Below are 18278 nucleotides of genomic sequence, written 5' to 3'. Positions count from 1 at the left end.
CCTGTTTACAAGGACACTCTCACCCTACTTGCTGAGATGCATCCTGTGCCTGCTCAGGAGCCCCAATTTCTCAAAAAGGGTCCCAAGTTCATAAGAACCAAAGCCCTGCCTGTGACACCAGAGACTCAGACAGGTGTTGACCTGCTGAATGAGTGCAATTCTGTTCAAGCCTTTCCCTTTCACTGGAAGGACTGAGGACACACCATCTGTCTCCAGTGTTCTGCAATCACCCTTGTAACCATCCAGGTTATGCTGGCCATATCATTGGTGCCCACACAGAAGAGCAGGAAGATGTAATAATTCAATGGCCAGATGAGTCTGGCAGTCCTTTTGCAGTACCCTGGATCCCAGCCCCTGACAAGCAACAGACCTCCATCAGGTCAGGTCAGGCCGCCATCCCCTGCAAGAGGGAGTATCTTTTAACTATCATACAGATTTTCTCCTTCATTTTTTTAAACACAGGGCCCTTTAATACATCTCTTCTTCCAAAATTTGAAAAAGGCCAGCTGTCCTTCTGAAACTTCACTTTCTGAAGTGTTCCATGACTTCATTCTTTTAATTTCTCATATATTATTTTAGCATAAAAACAAAAAAAGGGAGACTATATTGTTGCACTTTCTCCTAGCTTTATCCCTGTGCTTAAGCTAGCTTGGTTACAGATTCTAGAAGCTGTCCTGGACAGCAGCATGCCTTGCAAACTCATGTTCAGGTGCCACATGAACATGCATGCAGTTATTTGATGAAACAAGTTTGGATTAATTTAATTTTGTTTTAAAATATAGTAATACAGCATGTAAAACAATTTTAAAAATACATAACTGGCAGGCTAACGGCGATAATACAGTTGACAGTTATGAGCTGTGTGTGGTCAGTACATTACGTGGTAGTACATATGGTTATTCAGAAGAGATCAGTGAATTTTATTCTAGCTATCAAAAATGTAGTTGGAGGGCAGCGTAAAATATCTGTGAAACTGTGTCAGTCCTGAATATTTACATCTGAGGGAAAATAAAATATTTAAATAGTATTTATATTAAAATATAGTGACATTTATTGTAAAATATAAACACTAGATATAAACTAGAAAGTTTCTTTCACAGATTTTTTTTTTTTTTTTTTTTTTTACCCCTGGTGTATGTAAGAATAAAGTTACAGTTTCATTCAGGTCTGGTTTGCTTGTGTTTCAGTTTAATTACAAATCTGAAATAAAATTTGTTTCTCAGATCTGGTGGTAAGGAAAACAAATACTTTTCCATAGAAGAATTAGTTACCATATAAACTTGACATTGTAGATTAATTATATATTAGATACTAAATGTTAGATAAATTATTAGTTCTTCTGACCGAACTGACAAATAGATGAGTAATGCAGAAAAAGGGATAGATAAAAATTACTTATTATATAAACACAAACCAAGCAATCATAAAAATAAAGTTTTTTTCTCAATTTACAGGGTAATCCTGAGGGAAAAACCAAATATACTTCTATACAAGTAAGTCTGCTTTTTCTATTAATCAGCAATGCATGTTGGTTTCATAGTCATTTGTGAAAAGTAAATAGTATGCAAATGCCTTTAAATCAGTATGTGTTCAATGTCCTCTGCTTTATAGGATCCTTATTTATAAATTTCTTGAATGTGTCAAACTGTTAAGTCATCATGACATGTCATTTATTATACATCCAAGGGCAGAACTTTATTACTATTCTGTAAATATTTTGAAAAACCTTACATTTTACGTTATACTGTCCTCTCCCCTTCAAATATTTGGAACAGAATTTGAAGTTATACATCAGTGACAGCAGAGAAAAGGGACAAGAGAAAACACCTCTCAGGAATTTAATTTTGTTTGTGACAAATGAAGACCACAAAAATCCTCTGGGATGAAGGCTGTCTTCCAGGGTATGCTGCACCTCTTTCTGGTCAGTGCAGCTTGCACATCCCACCTCTACCCTGAAAGTCTCCAAGAGCAAACATGTTTCAGTAAATTCTAGTAACACTAAATATAGCAGTCTTCTACTTATTTTACAGGTTTGACTGGAAAGTTAAGCTTTTCCTGAAAAGTCATAGTGCAAAGACTGGGGAAGGTGAGGTGCACGCAAACACTTAACTCCTCAAATCACTCAATTCTAGCAGGAATTTCTGCCTCTGTCAATGTGCTGAGGGAAATTATCAGTAAATCAGACTATATCATGAGAAATTACAGGATATAGCGTAAAAGATTAAAAACTTCTAAACTTAAAAATTTTACTGAGTGACAGGTTATTTTTGAGATACACGTATGCATACATATTATATACATAACAAACATGAATACATTTATTTTTTGCTCTGGAACAACAGTCTGCTTTAACAAGCAATCCTCTCATAGCCTCATAAAAGTTTCACTGGTAAATGGCAATTACATATTATCAACACCTAGACATGAAACAAAGAAAAACAACTCCGTTTTACTTTGTTTTTAGGAAGGGGGAAATAGTCATACATTTCAAAGATCCAATACAAGAAAGAAGTACCTCTTGAAAATGAGATCAGCTGGCAGTGCCTGTCTCGTGAGCTCGGCTTGGGGGGAGTGGAGCGCAACCGTTGAGTTTGGTAAGAACAACTCCATGCCTTGAACTACTCTCCCCCCAGTGATGGCCTGTCTGCTTCACACTGCTGCGCACCTACGGACACACAGATGTATAAAGAATTGACAAACATTTTGTTTCACTCCACACTACAGAGAAGAAGAGGAGGAAGAGACTTAATAAATCTCTTAACAGTCTAACATTGGAAATAAATCCATCTAACATTGGAAATAAATATAAAAATTTATACATTTGCAGCTGAAGTGCATCCCTGCTTACTGCAGGCGACGAACAGGCTCAATGCTAATCCCTCCCAGCAGACATTACTGCTGAAGTGCTAAATTAAAGAGATGATTTTTATACCAAGTGAAACTTTTCAGACTGACATTCACCAGTTAGTCACCACAGTAGATGTCTGACACAGCTGTGCCTCTATTCCTCTTTAATAACAATAATACTTTATCACTGTTTCTCTTTCAGGAAATGAAGAGATTATTTCTTCTTCAGTATGGATTTTACTTGTGATAGCAATTGCGACACTCTTAGTGGCAATCATCACAATTTTGTTCTGCCAAAGGTAAACTTAATTTATGCATTTATTCTATTTTGTGTGGGTGTGTGAAACATCTGAAGTTCTTAAACAAATAAGGTAGGGGTGTCCCTGTAGTATAGATAAATTTTTTTCACTCACACCATAGTACAAATCAATCCAAATGAGTGATCCTGAGGCAAGTACTATAATGGTGATGCCCAAAGTCCCTCCCCGGCTGATCCACGCATCTTTTTCCAGGGCCTCTTCTGTCAACATGGAAGGAGAGCAATTATTTGCAATTATTTATGTTAACAGTACAGCTGCTCTGAATATTTGCAATGTAGACTGTCCATGCAATAGGCTTTCTGATTTCTTGAACTGGTGACTTTATTGAAAACCCACAGGCTGATTGTACTTAGCAGTAAAGATTTTGCAGTGTTCACTAGAATTGTCCTAAGCACACTGAATGTATCTGAAAGAACATAAGCTAAGCATCTTGCTTCTCAAACTAAACCACGCAAGTGAAACAGAAAGAAAAAGGTTATTCTGCCATATCATGCATTTTGTATAGAAATACACAGTCATTCAGAGAAGATGTTGTTCTTCCCACTTGCTAAAATTTTTACACCCACTTTTCATTGGTTGTAGTGACTTAAAGAGCAGGACAAATTCCTTTTCCTTTCAAATAAAATAATTACTAGTGAATCCTTAACCAAAAATGAAACTATTAACATTCCAATTCTTGGTGTTTTCCTAGTATGTATACATTCTGTGCTGATATGATGTATATTTTTCATTTCTCTTCTATATTGGAAGAGCAAGATGAGAGCTGTTTTGAGGTACAATGGTTTTGACACATGATGGTTACTTAATTTTTCTTTTCTATACCATCCCTTTTGATCTTCAGGGCTACCTGTTGGAAAGCTGCATTTTCACAAATCCCAGAGCCAAAAAGCTCATTTTGTGGACTGCCTGATACAAATCCAGAGGTATGTTGTCTTTCTATTTTATATTAAATGTGTGAAATACATACAAGACTCTACTGCAGGTATTTTTTAAATGATAAGGAACTTTACACAGAGAAGAACTCTTTGCCATATTTTGAGAAATTACAAGAAAAAATCAGCAGACGAGTTTATTAAGTGAAGTCAAATGCAGTGGTCTTCCAGAATCAGGGATTTTTTCCTGTTCCAGTCTCACAGGTGCAGGGGCTGATGCTCCCATTGGTAGGTCCAATGTCAGCGGTAAGGGCTGTGCATTTTCCTAACACAAGGCACACACATGTAGCATGACACACATAGAGGACACTAATGCAGCCAGCCACAAAGGCCAGCACAGCTGCCTTTACGAGAACGATGTCAACACCAACAGCAGTCACATAAATAAGGTTGCAGACATCTCAGTCCTCCTGCTCCTCTCCAGCAGAGCAGGGCTGAAGTTTGCCAGTGAGACAGGCAGACACCCTCACTCTCTTCATTCACAACAAGCATAAATTCACAAGCTCCTCACATCTGATCTCTGTGTCTGGTCCCTGGGTCTCCCCACCAGGTCACCAGCTCTCACATTGGGTCTCTCCAGGTACAGTTCCCTCCTACTCATCCACTAGGCCAGCTTCAATATGAAGTTCACTAGCAAGTTACATGTTCTTATCTGCTTTCACACCTCAGTGAGGTTAATCCTTCTGCGTTTGTTTGAGATAATTTGCGGTAATCTGCATGGTACACTGGGGAAAAGCACACGTTCTCCCTGTCCACTTCCAGGCCAGTCAAAAATTATGTGTCAACATTACAAAGTTGCTGAAATTTCACTGTTATGTCCAGCTAAGGAAAGCTTATCAGCTAAGAAACAAAGAAGTAAAATATTTCTATAAAATATGCAACAAAAGTCGAAATGCTCTCAGAATTGTGCATAAGTAGAGGCTAGCCTAACTTTATGTATAAAACTAATGGAAGTTTTTATTTTCCTTTCAGCTGATGGAGAGCAAAATTCAGTCAGTAACATCTGAAAATGAAGAGATAATATTAGTTGTTGATGTAGAGAAATAACTAAGAAAAAATGAGGAAATTGAAAGTGCATTTCTTAGCCCAGGCAACTGTGTATTGCTGTGGAAAGTTTGGAATAATATATAGCCTTTCTTCACTTTCGTCCTTTTCTTGTCAAAAACAGTAATGCAGCCAAAAGAGAATGATACCTCACATGTAATTTTTTTAAATGCCATTGTATTTGTTTTTAATTTTGTGTTGTGGTTTGAACCCAAAGGGCAACTGAGTGTCATGAAGCTGTTCACTCACTCCTTCCCCCCTGCACTGGGAAGGAGAAAAATTAATCAAAAAGCTCAGGAACCAAGATAAGGAAAAGGAGGGGTCTCTCACCCATTTAACTGTCACAGGTAAAAGACAGACTTCTTAGGGGAAGAAAAAAACATCACTTTAATTCACACACTAACAAAACCAACTCTTAACAGACAGAATGGGACAGTGAGAGTTGCCATATCTTAAAATACCTCCCTCCACCCCTCCTTTCTTCCCCGGCCCAGCTTTTTTTCTCAATATTTCTATCTCCCTCCCCCAGCGGTACAGGGGCAGGGGATGGGGAGTGCAGTCAGTCCACCACTTCTTCCTCAAAGGTGAGGGGGAAGCATTCCTCTGCATTCTCCCCTTGCTCCATGTGCCATCCCTCTCACGGGAGACAGTCCTCCACAATCTCTCTCCTCCATGAGTCCTTCCCATGGGATGCATTCTTCTCAAGATGCTCCGGCATGTGTCACCTCCACATGTTGCAGTCTTCCCAGCACTGCACTACAACAGCAGGGGCTTCTTCCCACAGACTCCCAGCCTAGTGCAGCCACCTGCTCCAGCATGGGTTCCTACATGGGCAGCAGGTAAATCTCTGTTCCTCTGGTGACCTCCATGGGTGGCAGGAAGAGCAGCCCTGCCATCTCATCACGGGATACAGGGGGTTCTCTACTTCAACGCACCTCACCCCCTTCCTCCTCCTTCCTTCCACTGACCTCAGTGTTCACACAGGTGCCCTTCTTATAACTTGCCCTCAAAGTCTCCACCCCCTCTCAGGTTCTCCTTAAATATGTTATCACAGAGGTGCAACCACCATTGCTAATTGGCTTGGCCTTGGTGCAAAAGAGGGTCAAACTTGAAGCCAGAAGAGCTTTCAAGAAGCTTCTTACAGGGGGCCTCTGCTGTAGCCCTCTGCCGCACTACAAAAACCCCACAAACCCAGCACATTTTGGCTAACTCTAACTGTTTGGGTAACTTGTTCTTATTGGATATCTTCTATTTTGTGAATATGATTGAAATATTTCAGTCAAGAAGTTTTAGTTACATTTTAATTTATTTAAGGAAAAATAATGTTTCTGTCTCATATTAAAAAGAATAAGAATGAATTTATTGAGATGAACAAAAAATGTTTTAAAAAATTTATGGTGCCTGAATGCCATTGTTCTACTGTCAAGAACAGGCCTATTCATACTTGAAGTTTCCTCAAACCTTTTCAAGTACGCATGGGCAACTAGAAAATTGAGAATGGGATTGAAAATGGGCTGACCCATTGAGTGGTGGCCTGTAATCAACAGGAATCTCAAAGGACAGGAGTATGTCTAAAACCCTAACTAATCCTAGTGCTTAAGTGTGTTACAAGTTAAGACATCAGCCACCATTAACTTGATATCAGCCCACTTCTGTAAGTATGTTCTCACTCTTCTTATGTTCTTACTGCTCACTTGCGTTTTTACTACTTTAATTTAGTATTTTAAAATACTGAGTGCATGACACAGCTAATTTCTTTGTTCTTTTGTTCAAATAGAGGGCTTTACTATTGAGCTGAACATAAATTTTGCAGAACCATAGGGTTAGGACAAGGTACTGTGAAAACAGCCCAGGCTGTTGTTGAATGCAGTGACTGGTCATGACCATCCTCAAGGATCAGTGCTGAGACTCATAGTATTTAGTACTAAAGTAACTTGGACAATGGGATGAAATGCAGCCTTAGCAAGACTGCGTATGACAGCAAACTGAGGACACTGCCTGATATACTGGAGGGCAGGCCTGCTTTTCAGAGGGCCCTTGACAGACTGAAGTAATGGATTGATCGGAACCTCCTGAAGAAAATGCAAAGCCAAATATCTGGGAAAAACTAACTGCATGTATCCTAAAGAATGACTGACTGACAAGTCTGCAGAAAAGGCTCTGAGGTCCTGGTGGGCAACAAACTGAACACAAATCAGTAAGTGCTTCCTTATGTTAATGAAAACTATCTACATACTAAGCTATACTGGGACGATTGGACTCAGCATGTCAAGGGCAGTGATTATTCCCTCTACTCAGCCCTCATGACTCTGCACATGTAGTTCCGTGTCCAGATTTCAACCTCTTAGTACATGAAAGACATTGACAAACTGGGTAAGTTCAGCAGCAGGGCACCAAGATGATTATGGAAGTCTGTGAGAACTGGGATTCTTCAGCCTGGAGAATAGAAGCTAAGGGGATCTACTTCTGTCTTCCACTGCTTGTAGAGAAGACAAAACAGACCTGTATGGGACTTGCACAGCATGAAGAGGAGAGGGAACAGTCACAAGTTGCAGCAAGAGAAAGTCCAGTCTGATATAAGGAAAAAGAGTGATTTACATGTGAGAGTGGTTGGATGGTCTCTAGAGCAAGTGTCTGGAGAGTCTGTGAAATCTCCATCCTTGTATATATTCAAAACACAACTGGACAAGCAACTGGATCTGACACTGAAGTTAGCTCTTCTTTAAGTGGGAGGTTGGACTCAATGACCTTCAGATGTACATTCCAACCTAAATATTTCTCTACATATTTCTTTAAATGGCTCTTGTCAAACCTGGTCAACATTTCTAAGTCCCTGTTGTGAAACAATGGTACCCATTTGTCGGGGGAGGCAGCGGGTCTGCCTCTAGTCTAACTGAAGAAGAATTTAACCTTGACGAGATTCCAGTGTATCCATGAGAGGCCAGAAAGTCCTGAGAAGTGCCATGGAAACAAGATTAGAGAACTAAGATAAGAAGAACTGTCCTGATGGCTAAGATGAGAAACTATCACCCAATCATGAACTGTTAGTTACTAAAGTAAACCAATCCTGTATGAACACCTACTTTGAAGAAGGTTATAAAAAGGCTTGTTAGAACAATAAAGGTGCTTTTGCAGCCATTTTGATCATTTCACACAATCTGATGTTTGTCGTGTCCGTCTCTACTGCGACATCCATTTGTACACTTAAAGCAGCTGGGAAAGCTGGAGTCATACAACATACATACTAGTACAGTTGCCTAGAGAACTACTGCATAATTCCCCCTGGGAATAGGGCTTGACTCAGAAGGATCTTCTTGTTTCTTTTCAGTGCTGAGCTGTCAGTTTGAACCAGTAGTTATTTTTCTTTTTCATTTCTGATGCATTCTCCACCTAATATATAGCCTTAAGGTTAGGTCGTGGGGGAGTGTAGGAAAGCCGAGTATTGGACAAGATGAGGAGCTCAGGTAACTCATGAATTTTGGTGGTCCCTCTGAGGTAGGAAAAGGAATAACGTTCTTCAAAGCCAGTTCTTCATTTTCTGTTTCACTGACTGGAAGGGCCCTCTGTCTCTCATGAATCCCAAAAAGAATACTAACGTTTGCAGTCAGAAAACATCATAAATTGTGATTCTTATTCAAATAAGAAAGAACTGAGGTGCAGTAGCAAAAGGGGAGTGCTTGGGTCTTCTTATTGTGAAGGAATGTAGCCCATTTCAATAATATGTTCATTTTATATAGATGTAGGAAAGTGTTTCTCACCTTCTGATCCAACGATACTGCAGACCAAGGAATTTGTGAATTATGTGGATCATTAGAATCATAGAATTATCTAGGTTGGAAACGACCTTTAAGATCATTGGGTCCAACATAACGCTGCCAAATTCACCACTAAAACATGTACCTAAGCACCACAGACTAGTTGTATTGAGAGAATCCAGCCTCCTCAGCCAGAGGACAGAGACTGGGAGAACGACCCCACTGCATTCCAGAAGGAGACAGTCAGTGACCTACTGCACCACATAGACACACACAAGTCTATGGGACTGGATGGGATACACCCGAGGGTGCTGAAGGAGCTGGCTGGGGTGCTCGCCAAGCCGCTTTCCATCATTTACCAGCAGTCCTGGCTGACCGGGGAGGTCCCGACAGATTGGAAACTGGCCAATGTGACACCCATATATAGGAAGGGTCTGAAGGACGATCCCGGAAATTACAGGCCTGTCAGCTTGACTTCGGTGCCCGGGAAGCTGATGGAGCAGCTCATCCAGAGTACCATCATACAACACATGTGGGACAACCAGATGATCAGGCCCAGTCAGCATGGGTTTATGAAAGGCAGGTCCTGCTTGACAAACCTGATCTCCTTCTACAACAGGGCGACCTGCTCATTGGATGAGGGAAAGGCTGTGAATGTAGTTTACCTTGACCTCAGTAAGGCCTTTGACACTGTTTCCCACAGCATTCTCCTGGCAAAACTGGCTGCTCGAAGCTTAGATGATCGCACGCTTTGCTGGGTAAAGAACTGGCTGGATGGCCAGGCCCAAAGAGTTGTAGTGAATAGAGTTAAATCCAGTTGGTGGCCGGTCACGAGTGGTGTCCCCCAGGGCTCGGTTTTGGGGCCACTCCTGTTTTACACCTTTATTGATGATCTAGACAAGGGGATTGACTGCACCCTCAGTAAGTTTGCAGATGACACCAAGTTGGGTGGGAGTGTTGATCTGCTCGAGGGTAGGGAGGCTCTGCAGAGAGATCTGGACAGGCTGGAGCGATGGGCTAAGGCCAACTGTATGAGCTTCAGTAAGGCCAAATGCCGGGTGCTGCACTTGGGTCACAACAACCCCCAGCAGCGCTACAGGCTTGGGGAGGAGTGGCTGGAGAGCTGCCAGTCAGAGAGGGACCTGGGGGTGTTGATTGACAGCCAGCTGAACATGAGCCAGCAGTGTGCCCAGGTGGCCAAGAAGGCCAATGACATCCTGGCTTGTATCAGAAATAGCATGGCCAGCAGGGACAGGGAAGTGATCTTACCCCTGTACTCGGCACTGGTGAGGCTGCACCTCGATTACTGTGTTCAGTTTTGGGCCCCTCACTACATAAAGGACATTGAATGACTCGAGCGTGTCCAGAGAAGGGCAACGAAGCTGGTGAAGGGTCTGGAGCACATGTTGTACGAGGAGCGGCTGAGGGAACTGGGGTTGTTTAGTCTGGAGAAGAGGAGGCTGAGGGGAGACCTCATCGCCCTCTACAACTACCTGAAAGGAGGTTGCAGAGAGCTGGGGATGAGTCTCTTTAACCAAGTAATAAGCGATAGGACAAGAAGGAATAGCCTTAAGTTGCGCCAGGGAAGGTTTAGACTAGATATTAGGAAGCATTTCTTTACCGAAGTAGGGGTAGTCAGGCGTTGGAATGGGTTGCCCAGGGAGGTGGTGGAGTCCCCATCCCTGGAGGTATTTAAGAATCGGTTTGACATAGCTCTTAGGGATATGGTGTAGTTGAGAACTGTCAATGTTAGGCTAAATGTTGGACTAGATGATCTTCAAGGTCTTTTCCAACCTAGACGATTCTGTGATTCTCTGATCTACAGTTCTTTTAAATACTTCCATGTATAGTGACTCAACCACTTCCTTGGACGGCCTGTTTAATGCTTGATAACTCTTTCGGTGAAGACATTTTTCCTGATATCCGATCTAAACCGCCCCTGGTGCAACTTGAGCGTATTTCTTCTCGTCCTATCACTTCTTACTTGGGAGAAGAGACCAACACTCACCTCACTAGAACCTCCTTTTAGGCAGTTGTAGAGGGCGATGAGGTCTCCCCTCAGCCTCCTTTACTCCAGGTTAAACAACCCCAGTTCCCTCAGCCGCTACTCATGCTACTTGCCCTCTAAACCCTTCACCATATTCATTGCCCTTCTCCGGACACATCCCAGCACCTCAATATCTTTTTTGTAGTGAGGGCCCCAAAACTGAACACAGTATTCAAGGTGTGGCCTCACCAGTGCTGAGTACAGGGGGATAATCACTTCCCTAATCCTGCTGACTTTACTATTTCTGATACAAGCCAGGATGCTATTGGCCTTCTTGGTCACCCAGGCACATTGTTGGGTCATATCTAGCTGGCTCTTGACCAACACCCCCAGGTCCTTTTCTGTCAAGCAGATTTCCAGCCACTCTTCCCCAGGCCTGTAGCATTGCATGGGGTTGTTGTGACCCAAGTGTAACCCAGCATTTAGCCTCATTGAACCTCATATAATTGGCCTTGGCCCATTGATCCAGTCTATCCAGATCCCTCTGTAGAACCTTCCTACCCTTCTGCCCAATATGATGTTGTCTGCACACTTCCTAAGGGTGCACTCGATCCCCTTGTCCAGATCATTGACAAAAATATTAAACATAACTGGGAATGGAAAGGGTCTAGTCTGGTGAGAATTTTCATCCTTTTTAGTGTTCGGACATTTCCAATGGTATTTACAGTTCCCAGTATGAGGTGAGATACAGTTAGAGAAAGCAGCCTAAGGAGGCCTAGATTCTTCTGAATGTTGGAAGCTTGTCAGACTTATGAAGAAGTATCATATATGCACAATACAGCAACCACATGTAATCTCTGGAAAGTGCTATACCTGATGTTGAGATTTTGAGACAAGCATAGACTTATATTACAGTTTGAGAAAGAACAGACTCTTGTGCCCAGAGCAATGGTTCACCTTGGAGGAAGGGTACATTAGATTTGCACCAACTGTTTTTTCCTTTTTCATTTTCTATGGAGAGTGTATACCCAACTTTTGTTCACTCCTGTAAAACATATAAGCTCCATCAAAGCTTTTCAGAAAAAATATTTCTGTTTCTGTTGTTGATCATGGTGTCTGGCACGACCTTACCTTGCCATAAATTAATTTGTATGGATGGACCACTTTTGAAAGGACTAGGACAGCTTTTTCAAATAAGTGATAAACAAAGAGGAACCATTTCTAAAGAGATGTAAATAGGGATATCTTCTGGAGTATTGTTCTTGATGTAGGCTCTGTTAAGCCATGTTCCCAGAAGCCTGGGAGGTTTACTTTGCCATATTTCAAATCTGAGACTGTTCTGCAGGAAAGGCCCTGCTTTAGTGTTGTTGGGTAGAGTACTGTAAAAGTCCTATGGCCTGTTTTCACTGCTTAGAGCAGTAGTACCTAAATGTGTCAGGAGTGAGAGATTTCCCCACTAAATGTTAGATTTAGCTGGCCATTGCAATTAAACTTTCTAAGCATTAGAAAATTGTTATCATTTCAGCTCTTAATTTTCTCCTCTCTTCCTAGTAACACTGTGCCAGGTTCTGCTAACACTTTTACTAACTCACAAATGGTTACTCTTTCCAATGGTAGATCACGGGGTTTCTTTACACTCTTATTTTGCTGGATCCCTACATGTGCATGCAATTTATGAGCATAAGTGGTTTTAGAAGAGATTCTGTCCTGCTAGTGGTGTCTTGCCTGTTGTGGAGGACACGTGGAGTTCTGTCATGCTCAGATGATGCAAACAAATGTATTTGGAAAGTATTTTGAACCCCTCAAGTCAAGCATGTTTAGACCAGACAGAAAAGTGTTTGGGAATTTATCATATAGCAATAGCAATATACAGGGGCATAAAGGCTATACCATATCAGAGTAAAATGTCCAGCCAGCCAATCCAGCACTTCAGCATGTTAGGATTTCTCATCATGTGTGCAACTTTACATTTTTGTACACTGTATATGAAATTGGCATTTCATCTGCTAATTTATCATTCAGTCATTCACTGGTTATCAGGTTACTGAACTTTCTCACAGTCATCTTTGGTTGGTTTCTATTTTCCCAAATTATTTGTAACCATCCATGTGAGGATCCTCCTCTTATCTCAGGGCAGCTTAGACTTTTCTCCTGGTCTAATGATGCGATGCTGATTTTTTTCTCTAATCCCTTTGGCACTTCATTTTGAGTGTGATCTTCCTTCTCACTCTTTTCAAAGAAAAGACCCAGCATGACAACATCTTTGACACTATTTGTAGTACCAAATATTTACTGATACTTTCTGCTGTCACTTTACCTCCTTTAACAAATCCTTTAATATACCTTAATCACCTATTTGCTTAGTGGTTTCTGATAAAATTCCTTCTCTGGGAAATTATTTCTTATTGGATTTGTTTTATTCCTTTAACAGGTTTTTCCATTAAAAGTGTTTTTGACCTGACTTATTTTGCTCTTGTATTTATCCTGTCAGAATTCACACACTTTCCTGCTTTCCTTCTGTGGTGAGGGCTCCAACTTTTGACAAATGCCTTCTTATTTTGTACAGCCTCCCTCACCCTTTTACTTTGCTAAGCCAGGATCAAGGAGATTTTTCACTTTAGAGAGACAAAAAAATCCTAATATTTGATCTATTTGTATTTAAATGGTACCCAAAGAATATATTTCAATGTTTGATTTAACTGTGTGGGTATATACTGGAGTGGGCATAGCCATGTCTTTATCACATACTGCCATAGTGTCTCCACATGTAAAAGAATAGCAAGCAAAGAAAGAACATTAAGTAACATTTCTACAGAAAACAGTATTATCAGTACTTGGCAAAAACCTAATTTATGCATCCCTTGTAAAGTGTAGCAATGGGCAGACAATGTAAGACCTTGTAAGCCCTTGTAAGAGATAAGTAGTCAGCAGAGACCATGAGGTCATCTCAGAAGACAAGAGACAAATACCCTCACTTCCTGGGGTGTCTCCTGATACCCTTGACAGAGATCAGGAGCACAGCAACAAACTTTATTTTACTGGTACAGTTTGATTTCTGGGCTCCTTTCTTTGGGAAAGAAGCATACTCCAGCAAGGAAGTCAGAATCTGAGCAGACCACAGAATTCTATCTTTGGTTAAGTGTAATTCAAAGCTCAGCCTTGATCTAGAGTTGTACCAAGAGTCTTCTCATCTGACTCCCCAGATTGGATGGTTGGTTGGTGAACCATCTACTTGTTCCTACCAAAGGATGTAATGCTAGAAGCTCACCATGATTTCTAAGTTTGTCTTAAGACTCAAAGAGAAAACGCACAGTGATTTTCTCCCTTAACAGAATTAGCCTTTGAGCACTTTCATTCACAAGAAAAATATCTTAATCCTCTGAGTAGCCCCAATAATTTTGATATCTCATATATCTTGCTGCTGGTTTTGGTCTCTGAGATTCAGATTTTGGGGGTCTCACAAAGTATTTCATAACTGGGTGAGGAATCACTGACACATCAGGTTTATGCTTTGGTGTAAAATTGCTTTTCGCTTTGAGACTCGAAGGCTCAGATTTCCATACTAGATATTTGAACATAGTTATTTGATTTTTAGACAAGATTTACAATGATACTAGACATTTGATTATTAGACTAAATATTCCCCGGACTACTCTCTTGCACTGAGGCCAACTACCATGTAAGAGCCCAGTTACAATTTATTAAACCTTTAAATAAAGTGGACACATGCAAACTGCCTTTAGAAATTAGCCCTGATCTGAGCTAACCTCTGGACTATGTCCAGGAGCTGTTCAGGACATTACTTGCAAATCAGTGCTGAGAACAGTTGCTCCTGGACATGTTCCAGCTCTAGGGAGCCTTCCAGTTACCAGTGCAGCCAGGGGTGATCCCCCACACTGTCCAACTTATAGTGTAGCTGGATGCAAAGAGCTCTTGGCACACCTACTGCCTTTGACAAAGTTAATGATTGCCTTTTGGTCAAAGACTCGCCTGGGAAGCTTTTTGCAGCAGATCAGAACAACAAGGCCAATTTCTTAATGAGGCTGAGTTCGTGCTGAACACACATGCAAACCATCTTTGTATTTCTCTCAGTATGCTTCAGTGGCCAGAGTTAAAATGCTCACAATCACTTGCTAAAAGAGTAATGAGGTTGTACTAGACTATACTAGTATACACAACCTTTCACAGTATCTTTCCTCTTGGCCAAAATTGCCAGAGTGAATCATAGTTTGGCTCTAACCCACCAAAACCGAGCCATGAGCTATGAACTATTCATTTGCTCTCTGCAGGGAAGGTAATAGGAAAGTATAACAAAGACAATATCGAGACACTCAGGAGGTGACATTATGGTCTTGTTAAATAAAATGCTAAACAAACTCCTCATTTGCTTCCTGTTTTCCCCTGGAAAGGGATAGCATATTTCAACTTATTCAGGAAAGTTGTAACACCCATGTTCAAAAAAAGGCCCAAAGTTCAACCCAGAGAACAACAGTCCTATCAACCTGGAAAACTCATGGTGTGAGTCCTCTTGGAGCAAATTTCCAGGCAAGTTAAGGAGAAGAAGGTCACTGGGAATGGTCAGTATGATTTTACCAAAGGTGCGGCAAGTTGGGTACCACAGGGGTCTATCCTGGGACCTATCTGGTTTAATGTTTTTATCAATGACCTGGAGGAGGTGATGTAAGTGCCTTGTCATCATGTTTGCAGATGACACCAAATAGGGGTGACCAGCTGATTTGCTCAAGATGAGGGCTGTCATCCAGAGGGACCCAGACAGTCTGAAGTAATAGTCCAGAAGGAACCCTGAAATCATCCACTACTCACTTGACTTTACATGGCCTGGAAAAGGAAATGGTAAAAAAATAGAACATCATTTTAAAATAGAGTTTTGAAAAATTGTGCTGTGCATTTCACAAATCTCTGCATTACAGCAGTCCTTGTTAGTCTATTACAAAACAGCTTCATATAACATTTGCCAACTTCTTGAAGGATATGAACACAATTGTTCTATCTACTGTTTCCTTATGAAGGGTTGGTAATATTGCTGAAGCTTTTGTTAGTCTTGTATTTTTCTCAGATCTCCTCCTAATGTTGAAAATGTTAATGTTAAACTGAGACATTATTAACAACAGATTTTTCTGGGCATGTAGAGTGAATTTTCTGTCTTTCATTTATGACAAGCTGTTCACAAATTGACTATCAACATCTACATCAACAGTGTGGAACACCACCTGCATGAGATCCCAGCAGAGCACTCTACACCCATGGACTAAGAGCTCTGGTGCTGGAAGGGGCTGTCTTGGGAGAACTGGAGAGGTCTCCCCTGACTACTCTAGGACTGAGAGTTACCAATACTGAACTAGAATAAAACACAGAACAGCATGTGAAACAAAACCAAAATAATTGCTGGCTTACCATAAGCACCAGTCTGTAGACAATCTGTTGAGATGGCTGTTCCCAGGAGAAGGTGAGTCCTGTTGAAGGGAAACACAAAAGATTCCATGTGTCCTGAAGGAAGCTGGTCGCCAGGAGAGTCAGAGCCTCGGGTTTGTCCAGGACCTGAAGGCAGCCTTAGGGCCAGCAGTGCTGTGCCCTCCCCAACCAGGGACTATCCACATCACCCAGCAAGGTAGCACAGGCAGTCAGACCTCGAGAAGAAGGGAAGGGTGGCTGCACCAGTTGGTGCACACAGAGCCCTGATGAATTGGTCCAAACTAGAGTTTAAAATGGATCAGTTAAATCTAATTTAACCACTGTTTGGGCAGCCTGAATGTACTGGTCAGATGACACTGTAAGACAACCCTCAGGTTACCTAGAACCTGACCAAACATGCCACCACAAGAGGATGAAAATCCCTTCATCAAAATTAATCAGGCACAGACACACACTTTGCATCAGAAATATGTGTGGCACAGAAGGATGGTGCTATAGAAAAGTTACACAAAGTGGTAGTGGTCACTGAGGTGGCTGGTGGTAACCAAGTAGAGCATATTTGATGAACAGGCACTTTCAAACCACACTGACACATGTACTATGTTCTCTTTAGGCTGTATAAAATAAGCAAATAAAATCCTTTAGTGAGTAGAAGGTTTGAAACACGCCAGTCCTGTTCCCAAGGTACCAAAACTGCTGGCAAGGACTGAGTCAATGCTAGGTATATGCTTCTGGAGACCAAATTCTGTAGCTGAGCCGCTGCCTCACACACACTCTGCCTTCAGTATTACTCACTTAACTTGCCCTTCTGGTGAGAATCACTGAGTAAAGCTGGGCAAGACTGACCAGTGTGGACTGAAAAGCAAGACATTTAAAATTTGAAATGTCTGTGAAGTAATTTGCTATTGGTGGATCTGACCACATACAGGGTAAAAAAAAAAAAAAAAAATTTGGTACAAGGAAAGCAGGGTTAAGAAAAGTTCTTCCTCTAACACACTAATTACTAAGAAGCCCGGGGGATTCTTCACCTTCCTGCTATTGTGCCTGTGTTGGGAATGGAAGGTAGGGGGTGATTCAAATCACTCTTGCTATAAGCGTTTGAGAACAACAAGAAAAAAAAAGAATCTTTTACATGAAGATTACATATCTGCATGCTAGATATCATGTAAAACAAACTGGGAAGTGGCTAACGCCCATCATGACCCAGAGCCATATCTAAAGATGCTGGAAGTTAAAGCAAATATTGTGCCTTAGACTCTCATATTTATATGACTGCAAAGTCTTTTGAGAACTTGACATTACTGAATTCAGTAAATGTTTTTTATATTTTCTTTTAATTTGAAAATTCAGACACTTTTGCACCTAACCCCATTGATATTGTAGCCTCAGATGAAATAAACAAAGCCAACCCAAAATCTTGCAGTGAGAAAGTTCAGAAATTTGGATCTGATACTTTCCTTGCCACTTCTTTGCCTACAAATATGCAAGACAGAATTTTCTTGGCTGTTTGCAAAAGCATGCTAAGGATTGATCTTCCTCAAAGTAGAACCTGGGCTGGTGCAAAGGTTATAAATGACATATATAGCCAGTCAGGTCCTGATAGAAATAAATGGCCATTTGTAAGCACTTTAAACATAGACTAGTCATACAACACTGCTGTTATTTCCAGAACATATTATTTATGAAAATGTGTTTGTTTGTAGGAGAGATAATTCTATTAGCATATTAATGTATTAAGACTACTGAGTATTTATGTTTTTTAATACAATAAGTTTGCATATTGTGACTATTATTGCTTAGTTCATACAACATAACAGGAAGGAAGAGTTAGTTGCGTGATCAGTTCATGTGAAATCATTAACATCTGCAAAATAGGAAATTTAAGGAAGTTCAAAAGCAGTAAGGGAAATGATAAACTGAGTCACCTTCTGACTTGCAGCATTTGTTACTTAATATCAGC

General features: G+C 41.0%; 1 protein-coding gene across 4 annotated transcripts in view; it reads left to right on the top strand.

The window, feature by feature from the left end:
* LOC141919417 (granulocyte-macrophage colony-stimulating factor receptor subunit alpha-like) overlaps positions 1-18278 on the top strand; it is a 41153-nt gene that overhangs the window by 11359 nt on the left and 11516 nt on the right. For 2 of the 4 annotated variants that reach the window (XM_074814947.1, XM_074814948.1), the window contains 5 exons: positions 1455-1493; positions 2465-2594; positions 3050-3146; positions 4009-4090; positions 5072-8300. In XM_074814947.1, coding sequence (XP_074671048.1) covers positions 1455-1493; positions 2465-2594; positions 3050-3146; positions 4009-4090; positions 5072-5146 — 423 coding nt within the window. In that variant the 3' untranslated portion in view covers positions 5147-8300. Of the gene's footprint in view, positions 1-1454; positions 1494-2464; positions 2595-3049; positions 3147-4008; positions 4091-5071; positions 8301-18278 lie in introns of those variants that run through there. The other 2 variants (XR_012621976.1, XM_074814949.1) reach the window with 2 other exon arrangements.

Source organism: Strix aluco, chromosome 2 (assembly GCF_031877795.1).
Source record: "Strix aluco isolate bStrAlu1 chromosome 2, bStrAlu1.hap1, whole genome shotgun sequence".
NCBI lineage: Eukaryota > Metazoa > Chordata > Aves > Strigiformes > Strigidae > Strix > Strix aluco.
The sequence above is the reverse complement of the archived record's forward strand: the minus strand, read 5'-3'. Positions and strand labels throughout refer to the sequence as shown.